Raw genomic sequence first — 20542 nt, 5'->3', positions numbered from 1 at the left:
GCTAACGAATTACCCTGCAAGCTAGCCCCAACTCAAGGCTGTGCAGGACCAGGCTGAGTTTTGCCTAAATATCTGATAGTCAGAAACAACGAACAAACAAACAAAACAGTCCTATAAAAGGGGACTCGCATACCCCCATGTGATATTAAAGTGGGGACCAGACACATTTCCCATGTCTGGCTTGCGGGCAGCACTGCATCACCTGTGCAGAAATGGGGAAAATGGGACAGCACCAGCCCTGGGCAGGGGCACAGCAAAGCAGGGACGCGACCAGCAAGGTCCCTGCTGCCCAGAGCAGCCAATTTGCTGCCACCAAAACAACTGAGTTTGGCCACACCAGGAGAAGGATCATAGGTATGCCCACGCCACACAAAGAAATCTGTCACTGTGGCTTGTGTGTGTGATCTGAACTATTTTAATGCATTCAGGAGAGATGCCAGTCTTCTCCAGGTGTGTCATTTTTCCCCTTGCTGTAGTTATTGTTGTTCTTGTTATTCATCATTGCTACCATCTTGTCATTATTTTTTTTTATATCTTTCACTATATTAAATGTGGACTTGGCTCCCAAGAAGAAATGACAATGGTTAAAGAAAAAGTGATATCATTTTCCTAAAAGCTGCAAACTAAGTACAGAAAGTCACTATACTTTGTGTACTTAACGAGGCCATCATATCATGCCCTCATGCACCCTCCCTCTGTCACATTAGTCCTGAAGACTTCAGTGGGAATATTTATGGTGGAAACTACTACTGAATGTGAGTAATAGTATCAGTTTGGCCTTTGTGAAAGACCATTAAATCACAACACACTGAGAAGGGGCAAGACTCCTCAGGCTTATTTCAAGAGCTATTTTTAGCTGTGGATATTCAGGCTTTTCTTATCAAATAATTAGTCATCACAAGTAAAGGCAAGATAACTTTTGAGAATAAAATAGGAATTCATTGAAGCCTTTTCTGAGCTTCCAAAAAATGTTGATTTAGAGATCATTGAAGCCTCTGCACCTGACTGTAATAATTTAGTAATAGGAAAGGGAAAAGCACAAAAAAAATCTGAACCAATTACAATTCCTGCCCTGACTTGAAGGCCAAAGAACTGCAGATAAAGACATCTACCTGGATTTCTGTATCATCCTGGTATTGCAGAGGTGCAGTGGGACTATAAAATTAAGAAAGGTGTTTTACAGCCAATATAGTGTCTTGTAGAAAAGAACGGGAAAATCCTGACTAGACAGAGAGAACGCAGAGAGGCTCCATATCCACAGGAAATGATGTTCTGACAATAAGCCAACAAAATAATACTGTTACAAAAAAATGCCAAAAGCCATGTAAAAGTGTGGTAAGGGGATCATCAGTTGTAAAATAGTCAAGATAATTATGCTGCTGTGCTTGGAACTGGTTATGTTTCATTTGGAAGGCTGCATTTCATTTCAGGCACACAGATAAATTGGCAGAGTTCAAAGAATAACAAAAAATGATGAAAAGGGTTGGAAAAGGAAACCTATGAGATAAGGTTAGGGAAACTGGGTGTAGCTGGTCTAGAACAAATTAATCTAAATGGCAGAAGGGAGGATTTAGGTTAAGTACAAACCAACCTTTACAGCTTTAAGAAAAGTTCAGTCATGGTACAAGCTGCCAAGGAAGGTTTTAGCCTCACCATCACTAGAGATACTAAAAGGCAGGAGACCATCTGTCAGGGAGAGTTTAGGGATTAAAAAAAAGGAAAAAAAAAAAAACAAACCAAAAAAAAGCACTGCCACAATTGAAGAGTTGAGCTAAATAACCCATTTGTGGCTAGCCTTTAATAGACTAGAAGTGGCATGGCTTCTTTTTTTAGGGTGAGCTCCTAGATCTTTTCACTGTGAAGATTGATCCCCACAATTCTCTAGGAGGCTACCAGTCTGAGGAGTGTTTGGAAAAAAGTTTCATTTATAACTCTGTACCTTCAGCAAGCCACAGGTTGGTTTTGGCTTGCCTTTCTGTGTTTAACTTGATAGAACTCACATGGTTTGCCATTTTCCTCATCTGGGCATTCTTGTGCTCTCTGATGGTGTTTCTTTACTTCTAATAGTCTCCTTTGCTGTTTACTTCTACAGGTTATTTTACGGTCCAGGCAACGATGTGAACAAAGGATTTCTAAGGCAATTGTTCTGATCATTCAACTGTAGGTTATTCTCTTTTGGGACAATCTGACAGTAATTTGGAGCAGAAGCAGTATGGATGTGTCTGGGGAGAGTGTGGGTGTATATGATGGGAGTTATAACCCTGTTTCCTGCAAAATCTACTGCTCTGAATAATCTTTCATGTTACCTATGGGAACTTTTGGTGTATCAGCACAGATAGCCACCTAATTTAAATTTTGCTTTCCATGACTTGGTTACTCCCAGCTAGGTAGTGCCAGTTAACTACAAAGTTCAGTGAGTGTGTGGAAGTTAAAAGACCCATATAATACCTGGAATGTTTAAGTGTCCTCTTTCGCCCATCTTAGAAGTTCCTCGTTGAATCAAACTCGTTTTCCTCACCTTAGCAATATCCAGATAGGTCTTTGAAAAGTATGAGTTAATGGTAAGAAAGGAAATTAAAAACTGCCACCTTGGATATGAACAAAGGATCAATGAAAAGCAAGACCCAGGAGCAAGAAAGCTCTCCTCTCCTGGGAACATGAACTGAATCTGTGATGCAAACACATTTTCATAAAAAGGAAATTGTCTGACAGGGGCAGCCACAATTAATCCAAATTTCATGCCAGTTCACTATTTCCTCATTATGTTTCACTGTCTATTAAGACTGTATTTGTAAGATGCACTCTGAACTTCACATTAAAGAATAGCGCTGCTACTGAAAGAGCCATAATTCATTTACTAACAGCCCTTGTTGCTGTGCTTCAATAATGTAATCGTTTTCTCTGTGTCCCAACCATATGATTATTCCTGTTGTGTAGGAAATTTAAGTCCAAGGAATGTCAGATCAAATATAAAAGCCTAGTGCTTACCCATGGTTTTTATTCAATTAGGTAACCATTACAGAGCTCATGCTATTTCGAATGACATAATGCAGAATGCAAATGCAGTCCTTGATTACAGATATATGTTCATCTAAACAAAATGGCACCAACACAATCCAAACCCATTACAATTTTTAAATTATTATGCTAAGGCAATTATTATATGGTGAGCAGTCTCTGCGAAAGACAAGTGGGGAATCTGTGGCCTCCACAAACCACACTTTGAGCACAGCAGCAGTGTTGTTTGAGGTTTATTTGTGAAATTCCTAAATGCAGAGAAACAGTGCTGCTAAAATATGCTCCTAGAGTGAAAGCACTGAGCTGCAACTTGGAGAACTCTGACTTTGCAGGTGATGTGTGGGTAAGTCACATGTAGGGCTGGGACCTGACCCAGACACAGGTGCCTAAGGCAGGGTCTGGGCAGCATTTAGATGTTTATCCCCAAACTAAGATCTAAAAAGCCCTGTCCACTCCCACCCAGTCTTGCTGTGCTTATTAAGCATCTCACATGTCGTCTCTGCACGTGCCTTCTACATCGCCCACAGGCTCCATAAGGTTTCCTCTGCTCAACATCTGTGAGGGCTCCTCCTAACCAGCACAGTTCCAGAGCTCCTATCACCCATGATCAGGTTTGGGCCTCTCAACAAATTGTTGCCCAGCACCACAAGTGCCTTAACCTGCATAAGGCTGAGGACCTTCCCTTTGCAGTCCCCCAGCCTGCCCTTCAGGCACAGCTCTGCACCCCTTCAGTATTGCTGCTGTGGTGGGCTCTCATGGGAAGCAACTGCCACCAGCATGAGATCTTCCTTTCCCTCTATTCCTACCCTTTGGTTGTAGCCTTCTGTTTACAGGAGGGGACTAATGATATATGTGTCCTTTGCCCTGGTGATCAGAATACTCCTGTGGAAGGTGGGAGAGGAAGAAATGAATCCCTCTAGGCAGAGCTGGGAATTATACCTGAATCTCTCACACCTGATGGAGTCCCAACTGCAGGCTGTTCAAAGGCAGGCAGGCTGTCCCCACTCAGCACGCCTGCCTCCATCAGCCTGGAGGTGAGGCTCACGCTGCTGCCTTGGAGAACCACTGCAAACACCAGTCCTTCAGAAAACACTTCTGTCTCTGATTTCCCTAGAGACAAAGATGCCTACTGGAATCCCTAAATCTGCTGATGAAGCCAAGAGGGTGAGATTTTTTTACACTTCTCTGTGTGGTGTGTGTCCCACTTGCCCAATCTAAATAGCTCCTTTTTCTGAGTACAAGGTACTTGTGTTTAAACCTTTTCTGAACCTTCCTCACGCACTATATGGGCAGCAAATTCCTGATCAGGTCTGAAGTCAGGCAAGATCCTTACTTAGATCCAGCTTGAAACTGGTCTGTTACTGGTTTACAACAGGGAGAAAATAGAAATACTTCCCAATTTAAGACAGACATTGTTGTGGCTACGTTTTGTTAATCAAAAACTGGGCTAAACAGTGATAAAGCAAGGGGCTCATATAAAGTTGAATACAGAACAGTGCAAATAGGGACAGGGAGTCTATGATTTACTCATCAAATACTGAAAATAATATGAAAAGAGGAGAGAGAGATGGCATAGAAACAGTTACTGATTATGTAGAGAGTGAAAAGCTGCATCAAAAAGAGGGTTTAGAGGGTCAGTTTCTATTTTTACAAATTAAAAAAAAAACCCTTCCAAAGGTTTCTGGATTTGGGTTTTGTATTTTGTGTCTGATTTTTTTCTTCCCCCCATAACAGTCAATGTGGTCCAAGCTGGGTAATTCTGAACATTATCATGCAAAGAGGAAGGACAGGGACAATTTCCCCACTTAAGCCACTTTATTGGCATAATTGCAAGACAAAAATAAACTGCTCACTGCTTCCTACACCTCCTCCCCTCATGACAGCTTCTGTCTGCAAGTTTTTACTTTCAGCTCATTATGAGAAAGTAATTTTATTGCCACATTTGGCTGGCAGCTGGAATTCTCCAAATGAGGTAAGCAGGGCTGAGATGCATGCTCTCATCTCTCAGCAAAAACCTCGTAACATACGGTGCTCTTATGTCTCCAAGCTTTACGTGAAGAGGAGAACAGGCATCTGGGCTGAGTTCATTTGTAACGCTGTGGTTGCTGGATTAATATGAAAAGACAGATGAAGGCAGACACTTTAATTACTTCACCCTAACTTTTTATTACAACATCAAGTAAAATGGTGAGTTACAGAGGATAATGGGCGTGAAACATCTGGGATGAAGTCACACACAAGCTCAGGGTTTGTTATGTGCCAATGGGGTTTTAAATATTGATAACTTCTGTACATGCATCTTTATGTTACTTCTGATTTTCTTGATAAATCATTTCAGGATTACTTTGTTTTAAGCTCTGAGGTAGCTACTAAGACTGGGACCCCGCTTTTTTCTTCTGGAATTTTCTGAACTGGGACTGTATCGCCACAGCCGCCCGCTCTGTCTCTGGTGCGTCCATGTCTATGTCAAATTCCTCTTGAACCTTCTTCTGCCCATCTGCTCGAAGAAAACAAAACAAAACATGAACAGTTTTTTCAAGCAGTCATAATCACTGGACAGCACAGGTGAAAAAACCTGCCCCTCTCTCCTTCACAGACACAGCCGTGACAATGGGGCGCATATTCAGAAAAAAATCTGCGACCAGTTTCCGCAGACACAGCTGATCAAAGCCCCCACCCCTTCCCAACGGCAGAGTCTGTGACAGCAGTTGGTAGCTAGGCACTGAGGAGTGACATCCAACTGGTGCTCAGCAGTCACCGAGTATCACCCTCACATCTGAGCAAGTCCCCTCCTGCCTGGGGGGCTAAGCGAGAGGCAGAGGGACCCTCCTGTGCCACCCTGTGGGTAGAAGTTACTCATATCCCCATGTTTACTCTAAAGCAATGGCACCTTAAAATATTTTAAAGTAAGGATTAAGACCCTGTTCCTATCACACCTCCTGCATTAAAGGAAGAGATAATACTTCCCAAGGCAAATTTCCATCCTTTTCACTTGTTTCCTGCCTCAACCCTTTCAACATATACCACTCTTCCCCTTTGAATCATTTATGTTTAACCTCTCTGCCACCGTGCTGCTTCCCTCACTTCTCTCCGGGCTCTGTTGTTGCCTTTCAGCCTCGATCCTTGGCTCTTTGCCTTCCTTTATTCCCAGTGCTCAGCTTTTCATTCAACTGCATTCAGCCTCCACATGGACAACCCAGCTGACTTTGCTGAATTTTGCTTCACCCACCTACGTGTTGAAAGTGCAGCCCTGGGAAAACTCCTGCCCTCATTGCGAAGATAACCCTAATCTGCCTGAACTAACAAAGTGAGAACACACATTCACTCCACTAACCTCATCATACCACTGAGTTTCTCTTCTCTATAACCTAGTTTGTTAAAACTCACTTATGTAATTGTTGTATCCCAGTCCTGCAGTGAACGTCATACCAGGAGTCTGCAGACAGCTCTACTTAAAACAGCTGTGGGAATTCACCCATTTTGAACCACTTTGCTTTGTATTCTTGAGATTAATACCTCCTGGATGCTCATCCTCAAGTACTGGTAATGCAGATCAAGGGAAACACTTTCAATGTATTATTAAAATGAAAAGAACTTATTCCCCATTCTCTCTCCTTCCCACTAGAAAGCAGGGGTGCCATTTCATGATTTTAGCACGAGTCTTGCAGTTTTTCTTGCCTTTACTTCTTGTTCTTATTTAGAACTCAATTTTTGTGTCCATTTCCCATGACCAGAATCCACTCTAAACTGGGCAAATATTTAAAGGGAAGGTTTTGGCATATTCCATACTGATTTTATTTTAACTACAATAACCAAATAAATGCACCTATGTTAACATAAAAGAAATGTTCACTTAATATTTTGTTTTACTTAGAAGAACATTTAAGAAGAAAGATGAAAATGTCAGAAGAAAGAGAAAGTCTGGAGAGGAAGAATAGCTTGAGAGCTTACCAAAACTCTGATTATGCAGTATAATGAAAAGTTAGGTTATCAAAACTAAAATTTTATGGAAGAAAATGAATCATACTAACATTACATCACACTTCCACAGCCATTAAATCCCAGAATCTGCACGGTTTGTATAACTATTCGAGCAACACAACCACCTTAAGTACAGAAATACACTTATTGCCTTATTTTTCATGGGGAAAGGGAGGTGAAGGTCAGAAAAGACTTCCTTATGCTCATAAGTTGTTGACATAGCGACGGAGAAAACCGAACTCTCCCGTTAAAGCCATGTTATATACTGAAATTTAGAGTGGCTTATTAAAGAAACAGAAATTTCTGTACCAGTTCCTAAACTAATAACTATAACACAACAACACTTTGTGAAAATTACCCTATTGCCAGATACCACCTTCTCCACATTGCTGTGTACACAGCAGACAAACGGAGATTATTTTTTAAATCAAATTTCAAAAGGAATTATCATTTTGACAGTGACTTAGTACCATTCTATTGGTATTTTGGGGCATCGATGTTGATTTGGTATTTAGGGCTTAAAGGGAACTAAGACAAGAAATCACAACATTGTATATGGAAGCAAACCAAAAAAGAACTTTAAATCATCCTGTTAAAGACTACAAATAGTCAGTCAGAACATGTAAATATACTTTTCATTTGAAATTTTTGAGTGAAAAAAAAATGAATAGCCTGATCAGCTAGCTGTAACAGCAACCACTTTGTGATATCAGTAAGAAGAAAATAAAAACTGTTTTACTTGTCCATATGTCAGAATCTCTCCTCTGTTAATAGGGTCTTATTAACTTATTCTAAAGAGAAGAGTATCACTTAAGGCAAAATACACTTACTCCTTATGGAGAAATATTTTATCAAAATGTTTATACCAGTAATGTAATAAGCATTTAATCTGCTTTGAAACTGATGAGACTAGTCTTCTCATTGCTTCATTATTTTCATTTTTGTTGTAACATGCTGAATTTTAGGATCATCCCTAGCCATTTACTAGACACAGCTATCCATCTTAACAGGAGAAAACAAAAGTGGAGTTTATGCATCAATTTTAGCTTTTCAGTATATAAATTACTGTCCCTTGGAAACGTCAATAGGGAAAACCAGATGGATGGATGAGCAGACACAATTGGTTTCATACCTCTCGATGAAATCTGGCTTCTACAACTCATTTCCTATTACAGCCAGGTCTTAGTAGTATGTTAACTTGCAGTAGTGACTCAGCAATCTTACGTTAAGATTTTATAGACTTAAGAAAATCCAACACTTAGTATAATTTTTCTCTAGAATTTCCAGGCCAGTTAATCTTTGCTTGATGTGAATCATCATCACTGCCTTGAAATCAATTGTACTACAAGAATCTACCATACCTGAAGATCTACAATAATTTACCATATTTAAGATCTACCTGACTTTCTTTTATTTTTTGACCCATTCTTGCTGAAACCAAAACCAAAACTCCTTATGAACTCTTTCTGTATTTCTCTTTTTCCCGTCACTAAGGAGAAATGGTAGGATGAGAAGTTTACAGCCATGATTTAGGCTTGTAGATTAAGAAATCAGAAGTGTTCAAAAGGGCCAAAAGATTTATATGGGTAATGAAGAAATTCACTGTTAGCTTACAGATGGTATAGAAATATATGTATGACTACACATATATGCATAATGTACATTATAAAACATGTATATCATCTATCTATAATGTATATGACATATCTGTGTTTCCTTTCTCCCTACGCCCATCTTTCTCTTTCTATATACATTTTTGGTATATCCGCATTTGAATATATAGAGAATATATATGAATATATATAGACATACACAGACATATTTGCCTAAAGAGTTCTAAGTCCTGCAAAGAGCTGGATGGGGTATTTCCTAGATTTTGGGAGTGGATTTTCTTGGGAGTTGTCCCCAAACCATCTTCTATTGATGACTGTCACAACACAGATACTTTAACAGATGGATTGTCAATCTGGACAGAGAATTAAGTGGTGTGCCTTCTTTGGCTTTGTCTATGCTAAGGGAAAAAGATTTTAGCTTTTATCTTGAGTTGCTTTACTAGAAGTAGCCTAATGATTTAAAATATATCACAACCCGCTAACTACACTGTTTTTGTTTTACTGGTTAGTTAGCGTTAAGAACATGAGTTCCAACCCCCCATGGCACGGGGGTTGGAACTAGGTGATCTTTAAGGTCCCTTCCAACCCACACCATTCTATGATTCTATGAATTAAGAATTGACCCACTCAATTACAGTGAAAACCCAGCCTGTGCTTGGGACCTGCGCAGACTAGAGATGACCTCACTGCACCAATACGAGTGACTGAAAGCCTTTTTGCACCCTTCTGCTATATATGCACCTATGCTACACTAGCTTTTACTTGTCAGTAGTTGTTCATATATCTCAAACATGCAGGCTGCTAAGTTTGAATGCTGAAATTGTGAAATTTGTGCAGGGACCTGAAAGCAAGCCCATAGAAACATCCCTCTTTCATTCATTGTCTCCCACTCCTAGCTCTCCTTTCACAAGGGATCACTAGCTTGGAAGTGATCTGAAAATCCAGGAAATTTCTACTCTCAGCAGGCCAGAGCACAGATAAGCACTTGCACAGGCTTTACTCTTGGACTTGCTTTTTAATTCCTATTGGTGGGGGCCAACCATTCTGTCTGATAACAAGCCAGCTTTTTCTAAGCTACCTTTATGTAGCAATAAAGGTAGGTCTGGATTCTCTCCCCATCCTCAGTCACGTGCACACACTTTTGTTGGTATCTACACATTCTAGACTAGGTGCAGATTTCCTCCACGTGGATATCTGAGGATCCGTGGACTACCACAGGCTCACATAAGGAAACTAGGAAGAACAAGACTGTTGTCAGTAGACTTCAATTCACAAGCTACTTGTGATTTTGAGGGATTCAGAAATCAAAAACAGTTGATACACACTGGCCTGTACTTTACGCTTTCTGAGGGGATTTGGTTTCATTAGCACTATAAAAAATAAAACCCCTAACCTTTCTCACTACACTCAGATATTTCAAGGCTTTCCCTGAAAGATTTCTTCATACTTAGTCCAAATTCCCACTCCTAGATAGTGACTCCCACTTGTCTTCTGAACATGCCATGACAAGCCAGGGAGTCAGCACATGTCCCTGCTGGGTTGTGATCACCACCAACAGGGGAGGTGAACAGAACAATCCCACGCCAACAGTCATAGGTTGGCCATAACAACAGTCTGGTATCTGATGAGTTTTTCAAAATCCTGTGTTTAACGTGGACTGACTCTGGCCGTGTGTCAATTCAGGCAAATCTGAGTTGTAGTGGAACAAACTCCTTGGAGCACATCACCAACTGCTTGATGAGTCCCACCATCATAAGGAGCACCCCATGTCCCACCACCAATCTGGTGCCACAGACTGCTTTGCAGGACTAAAGACCCAGACAACTTGCAGTGTGCAGATTTTACTTCAGTATATGCAATAGTCATCCCAGCAGGAGAGCCTGAAACAGCATCTAATTAGCTGTTTTCCAAATCTAACATCCTGAAAGCTCATTTCACATCATTGCAATTGAAAAAGATCTATTTATTCCATTTCCAGATGAAACATTAGAATGCTGTCTCCGTAATCTGCTACAGTGCCTCATAATCCATTGCAAACACTGGATGGATAATGAAGCTGCCTGTAACAAGGAAAACAATCAGATCTTGCACACAAATCTACCCAGCAAACTCTCAAGAAATGTGGTGCAAGTGTAATTATTCACAAAAATGCCTTCAGCTATTTCCTTCATTTACTTTTCAACTATAAAGTAAAATGAATTATGACAACACTGGAAAAAGAAAACACTGCTTATTCCATATGAGCTAAAAGCCTAAAGCAGTCTTTTGTGACCCTTGAACACAGGCTATACAGACTAGTGTTCATGGAAGGGCAAAAGCTGGTGGGATGGACTTGGGGGAAAAGTGGACCCACTCTTTGCTCAGAATTTCTCCATCCTCCAGATGAAATAGAGATTACTTGTCACCTTCTGGAAAAACATTCAGCATGAAAAATTGCATGGGCTGGAGCCTCTAACTGGCATTTCACGTCTTAAGTGCTATCCTCCGCCCCTGCTCACCCAGCCCACATTCAACAGGAATTACGGGACTATACTTAAGATGGAATATACTCATAAAAATACTGCATTTTTCAGGGGCTAAACTGCAGCGTTTGGAAAAAGACTAAATGAAGTGTGGGACAGAACCACAGTGCCCCATAACATGCCAGAAGTGGTATTTTGCCTAAGGCAGGATCATTACCTCCCACTGCTCAAAAGATCATTCAAGCTGTGACAATCTTTATGCTACTCTGATCCCAAGCTATTACACCAGTCTGTCCAATGAGGCAGAACAGTCCCTAATTAAAGAGGACCAAAATGGGCAGGAATCTCATGAATGTTGACATTCATGTGGAGCATTATCTTTACCTTTATGTGATGGAAAGAGTCATTTTATCTCACTAGACTCCACAAAGCGACCAGCCAGCTAGAGAAAATGTATGGGTGCTTATGTGTATGGAGGCCAGATTTAATTCTTTACAAGCACCAGTTTTGAAAGCCAAGAGTTAATGTGACCGTTCTTCCCCCTCTGTATTCAACTGAGGAGTGAGGAAGTGAAAGACAGGGTCTCATCTTCTTCTAGGGGACTCAATCTAGCCTTTTTCTTCTGTGCGAGATGAGGAAAAATAACACCATAACTGACCTTGTGGCTGAAGAAAGGAGACAGTCTACTTCTCAACAATAAAAACTCTCCAGTCAATTGCCGGGGCCACATTACCCAGCAGGCTGGCTCTGAGCCTTTGTTTTGGTCACCCTGCTGCTCCCCAGCAGACTCTCACTTCACAAGGCAGCTGAAAAGATGGCAATGTTAGGGGAGTGGACGTTGCCCAAGCCCAAGAGGAGAAAGGAAGATAGTATTAGCATGAAGAAGAGAGCCTTAATCTGATCTTGCCTCCTTTTATTTATTTCCTAGCCTTTTCTTTTGCTGAGTGAAATGCCAATTAGAGGCCTCTCCGAGATCATCAGCTCAGCAACTACAGTTTGTTGCTCTCTGTGGTATCGGGAACAAACATCTCCCAGAGCCTTGAGCATTGCACTGGTTTTGCAACCTCACTAGCTTAAGGTATAAGGCTTGCAGCTGTGGTGTGGGGAGACAAGCTGCTGTGAGGACTTTGCCTCAGCAACCCTCCAGTGACAGGATGATCCAAAGAGAATTATTTATATGAGGAGCCTGTTATAGCACAGTGGGCTGATGAAAGCTCATTAGCACAGTACCTATGCATTTTGAGAGACAGACTCCATGATACTGCTGGTGTGATGCAATATTCCCATTGTCTAGAATGACCTTACTGCATCAGGATATTATTGGCCTTTCTGTTAGCTCTGTCTGCCTCCTGAGTTAGTGTCTAGGCACAAACCTCTCAGACATTACTTTTTTCACATGCATGTTCCTGATGTCACAACACAAAACTCTATGAAATTTTGGTCTAACTTTCCTAGACTGATGCAGTAATTTAAAGCCATTGGTTCTTGTGATATTACTGGTTAATCTCCAGTTTGGTGTTCATTTGCAAAAGACCTGAATCCCTGGCAGCCTTGTAATTAGTTGCTTTACCAACATGCTTAGCATTACGCTAATGCAGTATCAGGCCTCTGTGGAATTACCTCAGTGTGACAGTCTTGTGGCCCCATGACCTTCTCAGCCACAAGAGGCACAACCCCTTCAGTCCTCTGAACAGCAGCCATGGGACTATGCAAGACAGAAATTCTGTCGTCTTCTTATCCACACCTGCGCAATGGGGTATTCACCATCTCACTGTCATATAGATAATCCAACTCAAATGTTAGCTACTTCATTTTTAAGGACAGAAATTTTCTCTAATTAGCTTAGGAATAACACAATAATTTTTCTTCCTACTCATTAAAAATGCTGCAGGGTGAGGTACTCATTTTGTGACAAGGACTATATCACTATATTTGTTATTGTTTCTTCACTCCATAATGAACTCAGACATTTCAAGGGCCACCTTCCAAAGTCAAAGGCTGCCTATTCTCAGTGTCAGTAGGTAGGCACTCGACGGTGGGGGCGGTTACGGGTTTATACAAGGGTGTTCATTTTCCACAGTCAGTTATTTGAAGGTGGTAGGCAATGGAGAAGTGTAATGTCCACACAGTAACTACCTCTGAAACTGAAAAGCAAATCCTGGAGCTCAGCAGTCTCCTGTGACTTCAAAAGCACAGTGTGAAGGGAAATAAAGGTTACCATTAGTGATCAGATTAAATGTAACAGCTATTTTTATCTGAACCACACCAACTGGCCCCTTAATATCACTCAAAGCAAGCCAGAAAAGAATTAACATCTTTCAATTCAACTGTAAATTACAATTTGGTATAAAGAAGATGACTTTATTAGGCAACCAGAATCCTTTCTTCTTCAAATTGACCTTTACTTTTGTAATGCAGTGTTGTTATCTTGAATTTGAAAAATTAGTTTTGCTGTAGAAAATAGTGGTTGTTCTTTTATGATTTTAAAAATGTTATTTCAGCATGAGGCTTTTGAAGTGTCTGACTAATCTTTTTTTTCCTAGTTATAATAATGGTCGAGAGCAGCAATGCTATTTCTGACATAAGATAAACGAAGTAGCACAAGGTTATGTATATTGGGGAAACATAATGAAACAGAAAGGAATAGCAATAAAATTCAGTTTACAAAAATTGTATTTTCAACTAATTCATAGCCAACTACAGATGAATTGATTTTACTCAACAGTTAATACAGACACAAATACTGTTTTTCTTTAAATACTAATATTATTTAAGCAATCATTCCTCATCTTCAAAATAATTAACGTATCACAGAATTATAAAATGGCTTACAAATGCATAACCGATGCACAGATTGGTATGTAAGTGTTAATGGGGACCTACGAGGTATTCTGGAGGTATTCTGGGCATGAAACTAGAGGCTGTAATTCACATCCCCACATGAAGACCAAACTTTGTGGAAGTCTAAACTAGGAACACAGCAAATTAATATGGCCATCTTAGCTGTATAATCTCATCTCTTACTTGCTAAAGCTGCATATAAGGAGTGCTAGAGTGACTGGCAAATTCAATGGAAGCCTCTGAGAGGTAAAAAGAAGTGGTGTTGGGGATCAAGTGCTGGCACAGCCAGGTCCCTCTGTCACTGCAGAATGATGCCCCACCAGAAGAGATAATACACTTAGCCCTAAGTCCTCTCCTCCAGGAGAAAGTACCATGATCCTCTTCACAAATTCAGTCCAAAGTTATGGGAGTCTCTTTCTGCAGCTGCATGCATGTGATCCCGAATCATAGAATGTTTTGGGTTGGAAGGGACCTTAAAGATCATCTAGTTCCAACCCTCCTGCCATGGGCAGGGACACCTTCCAGTAGATCCGGTTGCCCAAAGCCTCATCCAACCTGGCCTTGAACACTTCCAGGGATGGGGCATCAACAGCTTCTCCAGGCAACCTCTTCCAGTGTCTCACCACCCTCACAGTAAAGAATTTTTTCCTGATATCTAATCTAAATCTACCCTCTTTTAGTTTAAAGCCATTACCGCTTGTCCTATCATTACACTCCCTGTTAAAGAGTCCCTCCCCATCTTTCCTGTAAGCCCCCTTTACGTACTGGAAGGCCGCTATAAGATCTCCCCAGAGCCTTCTCTTCTCCAGGCTAAACAGCCTCAACTCTCTCAGCCTGTCCTCATAGGGAGGTGCTCCAGCCCTCTGATCATCTTCATGGCCCTCCTCTGGGCCTGCTCGAGCAGGTCCATGTCTTTCTTATGTTGGGGCCCCAGAGCTGGATGCAGTACTCCAGGTGAGGTCTCACCAGAGCGGAGCAGAGGGGCAGAATCACCTCCCTCAACCTGCTGGTCACACTTCTTTTGGTGCAGCCCAGGATACAGTTGGCTTTCTGGGCTGCAAACGCACATTGCTGGGTCACGTTGAGCTTCTTGTCAACCAACACCCCAAGTCCTTCTCCTCAGCGCTGCTCTCAATCCACTCATCGCCCAGCCTGTGTTTGTGCTTGGGATTGCCCCGACCCACATGCAGGACCTTGCACTTGGCCTTGTTGAACTTCATGAGGTTTGCACGGGCCCACCTCTCAAGCCTGTCAAGGTCCCTCTGGATGGCATCCCTTCCCTCCAGCACGTCGACTGCACCACACAGCTTGGTGTCGTCGGCAAACTTGCTGAGGGTGCACTCAATCCCACTGTTTGTGTAGCTGACAAAGATGTTAAACAGCGCCGGTCCCAATACTGACCCCTGAGGAACGCCACTCATTGCTGGTCTCCACTTGGACATTGAGCCGTTGACCGCAACTCTTTGAGTGCAACCATCCAGCCAATTCCCTATCCACCGAGTGATCCATCTGTCAAATCCATGTCTCTCCAATTTAGAGACAAGGATGTCGTGCGGGACAGTGTCAAATGCTTTGCACAAGTCCAGGCAGATGACATCAGTTGCTCGTCCCTTATCCACCAAGGCTGTAACCCTGTCATAGAAGGCCACCAAATTTGTCAGGCACAATTTGCCCTTAGTGAAGCTATGTTGGCTGTCACCAATCACTTCCTTATTTTCCATGTGCCCTAGCATAGTTTCCAGGAGGATCCACTCCATGATCTTGCCAGGCACAGAGGTGAGACTGACTGGCCTGTAGTTTTCCAGGTCTTCCTTTTTTCCCCTTTTTAAAAACGGGTGTTACATTTCCCCTTTTCCTGTCAATGGGAACTTTCTCATACTGCCACAACTTCTCAAATATGATGGAGTGTGGCTTAGCCACTCCATTGGCCAGCTCCCTCAGGACCCACAGATGCATTTCATCAGGTCCCATGGACTTGTGCACCTTCACGTTCCTTAGATGGTCTCGAATCTGATCTTCTCCTACAGTGGGCGGTTCTTCACTCTCGCAGTCCCTGCCTTTGCCTTCTGTGACTTGGGCGGTGCAGCTGGAGCACTTGCCAGTGAAGACTGAGGCAAAAAAGTCATCGAGTACCTCAGCCTTCTCCATGTCCCGGGTAAACAGGTCTCCCATTTCCTTCCAGAGGGGGCCCACGTTTTCCTCTAATCACCAACATACCTACAGAAGCTGTTCTTGCTGCCCTTGATGTCCCTGGCCAGATTTAATTCTATCAGGGCTTTGGCTTTCCTAACCTGATCCCTGGCTGCTTGCACAATTTCTTTGTATTCCTCCCAGGCTACCTGTCCTTGCTTCCACCCTCTGTAGGCTTCCTTTCTGTGTTTGAGTTTGACCAGGAGCTCTTTGTTCATCCACGCAGGCCTCCTGGTGTTTTTGCCTGACTTCCTCCTTGTTGGGACGCATTGCTCCTGAGCTTGGAGGACATGATCCTTGAATATTAACCAGCTTTCTTGGGCCTCTCTTCCCTCCAGGGCTTTATCCTGTGGTACTCTACCAAGCAGATCCCTGAAGAGGCCAAAGTCTGCTCTCCTGAAGTCCAGGGTAGCGAGCTTGCTGTGTGGCCTCCTTGCTGTCATAAGGATCTTGAACTCCACCATTTCATGGTCATTGCAGCCAAGGCTGCCCCTGAGCTTCACATTCCCCACCAGCCCCTCCTTGTTGATGAGAACAAGGTCCAGCATAGCACCAATGTCCCAGCCAAGTTTTAAATGGGAATTGTTATGATGTGGTTTTAATTTCCTGTGCAATTTCCAGTTCTCACTTCCTCTGTAAACACTATGCCTTTAACCAGCTTTGCTGTTCGACTGTGTAAAGAGCTGCATTTCAGCAGCGCGTGAAGCAAGCCGCCCTCTTGACTCACTAGTCAACTGCTTGATTAATATGTGATCAGTTACTTTCCTATTATGGTAGCATTCAGGCACTCCAAGTCATAGCTGGGAACCCTAATGTGGTTACAAATGCAGAACAACAAATTCTCCCCCCTCTGCCGCCCCTCAGTAATATGACCTTTGCGAAAGTGTCTTCAGCAATAAAGTTTAAAATAACAACAGGAGAACTTCCTCAAGGCTACCTCCTAGGCTATGGCTACACTAGCACACTACCCAAGACCACGGTATGGCTCACGCACCATCCACAGCTTCTCTAGAGCATGTAATAGTCAGCGCAGCCACTGGCATGGCTGGGACTGTTCCAGCTAGACCTCTGCCAGGCACTGCCTGGCTACTGTGGCCACATAGCATGGCCAGGACCCTACCTTGCAGGCAGGGTGTATGAGAACACCCTGGGTTTTTGAGGGAAAGAGAGTTTAGCCCTATTGATTCAAGCCATGTTGCGCCACTTTGCATCAAAGTCAGAGAAGAGGCTCTAGTTCACTTTATTTTCTAATAGAGAAGTAGCCCCCAGCACTTCAAAACACTTTGTAGCTCCAGACTGCTAGGGAACTGACTCAAAATGAGTTGGCACTTGCTCTTAATTGTGTGATGACCAACAGTACCTGAGAGCCCTTGCAAAGAAAATGCGAGAGAGGTGTTAATCTTCCAATGTAGTACTGCCTCCCTTGTGTTGTATAATGGCTTCACTTTCCAGAAATGCTTCCCCACACTTCCCCTTTGCAGCTTATAAGAGTAGTTAGGGAATAAGCTCAGAGAAATGGCAGTGATCACAATATGCCACGCAGAAGTAGCAGAAAAGGGGGCTCAAATTCATGCACTGCCAAAGTGAGATGAGCTGGGGAAGACAGCATAGGTTACGGAGGAAAACCTGTCAATCAGAAAAAGGAGAGGAGTCAATCAATAGAACCGTGGTATGGAGTCAGAAAGTGTTTCTCTTCACACATAAAATGAAGAAAATGAAGAGCGAGATTTTGCTCGGCTCATCTTCCAAGTGGAAAATAAGGGCAGTTTCTAGACATCATTGTATACCGGCAGATCTCTGTTAGCAACTAATGAGAGCGCTATTTTAAGTTTTCACAGTAAATTTAATAAGAACTGTTACATGAGAGCTTGGAAAGCCACAGTGAGAAGATATTCTCCTCTTGTAAAATCCATCACCAGGTTTTAATTACAAAGTATTTAACCACACACTCAGCAGTGGACAGTATAAGGTATAGGAACTGAGCTTTGCCATTCAACATTACACCCTTAAGTAAAGGAGTCATTTCAGTATCTTCTATGCCTATGGTATCAAAAAATGCCTTGTAAATAAGATTATCTGTAAGAGGCATTTACTTTACTGCATAGATTAAATGCAAGAAACAAACAACTTATGTCTAAACACTGCAACTTTTATTTGCATGAACATGGGCACTGTTCTATGCTGGTAATAGGATAATTACTTTAGCACAATCCCACCATGAAAAAGCCACTGCTTTAATATAGGTATGTATCATGTTTTTTTAACATCTTGCACTACATGCCAGCTTGGGGGTGCTTGTGGAGGCAGTTGGGCCATTCGCAAAGTCTTGCAGGTAGAAGTGGAGCTTATAAGGTTAAAAATGCCCAAGAAAGCATCTGGAGTCCTTTGGAGACAGAATAAAATTGTCATGGGGTACCTGATCCAGCCCACAGACTGAGTTGAACAATTGTGCTCTAAGAGATTCTTTTGGGAGTGTATTTGGCAAAAGAAAGTTTGTCACCCTTCCATAAAACCAAATGCATCCCATCAGTAGAGCCCCAGAGATGCAATGCATATAAAACCTAGGCTTCTGGAGTAGCTCCAAGGTAGTTCAGTCACAGTCTGAGCAAAGACTAGCATACTCTGATAGTCATCAGTTTACCATGAGACTTGGCCTGCCAATAGATCTTACACACTCCTGCATCAATTGGCTTTGTAACTTCCGCTCCAGCATCCACAAGTGCAACCAGATGTAGTGCTAGATTGATGCAGTCTGACCAGTAGTCTTACTGAATGTTCTGTATAGCAAAATTCTCTCAGAAAAGGTACAGAATTTTAATGTCTCTGACTTCTGAAAGCAGTTACCCAGCTGTAGTTTTCCACCATAAAGCAAAGAAATTCTGTTGCAGGACGGTTCTAGGAAATTTCCACTGTTTTCTTTTGCTTGGGCTGTTATCCGAACAGAATCATTAATTTGAGTTTACCATGTCTCCATTGAACACAAAAAGCCACATTGTATGTTTATTTCCCCCGCAGGCTGGTTTGCTTAACTTTCTTAGGAAGAGGGTCACTGCAGGAGAATGCGTGATAGCACTGAAATAGCAGTAAGGGGGAGACAAATGAAGAACCTGTGGCAATACGGCTCTGAAAGAGGATGAGAAGGAATTATGTGCTGGCGGGTGATGTCAGTGAATTCCAGGCTATCTTGCCCAACAGCCATTTGGAAAGCCATGTTACGTGTTGTGCAGAAGCTCACTAGGCCAAACATTTTAAAACTGGATTCTAGATAAAAACCTCTGTCCAAGTCCTGTGAAAAATTTGCCTAGCCTAATTTAGAATCATAGAATCATTTAGGTTGGAAAAGATCTTTAAGATCATCAAGTGCAACCGTAAAAAAACCCACACCTTGCAGGTGTTTACATTGGAGCTCATCAGCAGCTCACTTTAGAAAGAAACCAATGGAGAAAAATAGGCACTCCAAGGGTGCAATTCATCTGACCTACTTTAGGTAGACATTTTAGGATAGCACGAATCTCACCCTTGAATCCCCTTCCTATATTGGCCAGTTCTCCATTAGCTATAAAGGGAGCTCAGGGTGACTAGTTCAGACGTAGATGGTGATACTTAATCAAATCAATAACATTCCTTGAGCCTGTGTGGTGCCTGAACTACACATTGTAGAATCTCATATGAACACGCTTATCTGCTATTTCTTGTAAAATTCTTTCTCATCAAATAAATTATTTAGCCCTTACAAAAGGTACTACACCAAAACCGTAGCAGCTAAGAAACCTTATTTGCTTCAGGAAGGAAGAAAATAAAAGGGAGGCATACCTTCTCACACTATTCCCATCTGTGTGCTTCCATCCCACTGCTAGCAAGGAAAGAAGAGCTCACCTTCAATAAAGGGTCAAAACCAACATTTGTTCCCTCTGCTGAGACTGTCAGTGAAGCTGCCAGTTGTGCAGCTGATCTGGATCTTCTCATGTTCCCTCAGGAGCTGACTGAACAGTCTGCATACATTTCTCTTTTTATAGATACATAGCTGAACAGACAAAAAACCTGTACCAGCACCTCTTGCTATCCTTTCATTTTATTATTTCAAGGATAGTGAATTTTTGTGCATGTATGTGTGTCTGCATGCTATGAAGTGACTATTTCCTTTTCATTTTTAAGTGTATATCAGTAAGACTTCTTATATTTCCCTAATAAGGGATTACAGTTAACACCACGACAAGCAATATCAAACGCTTCATATGAACAAGCCACCAAATGACAGTTGCTGTGAGAACGATAATTGAATTTGCAAGCTACTGCGAACACCAAATCTCTGCTCTGCTATTTAGCTAATAATGAGCCAGGTGATGGCTGCTGCCATTCTGCTGAAGAGTAGAGATGTTCAAAGGAACCTTGTTGTACCTAGCATGTGTCAAAGGCAGCCATTACTGGACTGCAGGA

At 42.1% G+C, this 20542-nt stretch overlaps 1 protein-coding gene across 1 annotated transcript in view; it reads right to left on the bottom strand.

Annotated features, from left to right (window-relative positions):
- Positions 1-5164: 5164 nt before the first annotated feature.
- PCP4 (Purkinje cell protein 4) overlaps positions 5165-20542 on the bottom strand; it is a 55487-nt gene continuing 40109 nt past the window's right edge. The window contains exon 3 of the mRNA XM_030020571.2: positions 5165-5515. Within this exon, the coding sequence (XP_029876431.1) occupies positions 5388-5515 (128 nt within the window). The 3' untranslated portion in view covers positions 5165-5387. The remainder of the gene's footprint in view (positions 5516-20542) is intronic.

The sequence above is a fragment of the Aquila chrysaetos genome, chromosome 7 (assembly GCF_900496995.4).
Source record: "Aquila chrysaetos chrysaetos chromosome 7, bAquChr1.4, whole genome shotgun sequence".
Lineage (NCBI taxonomy): Eukaryota > Metazoa > Chordata > Aves > Accipitriformes > Accipitridae > Aquila > Aquila chrysaetos.
Note: the sequence above shows the minus strand (reverse complement) of the source record. Positions and strands in the feature narration are given on the sequence as shown.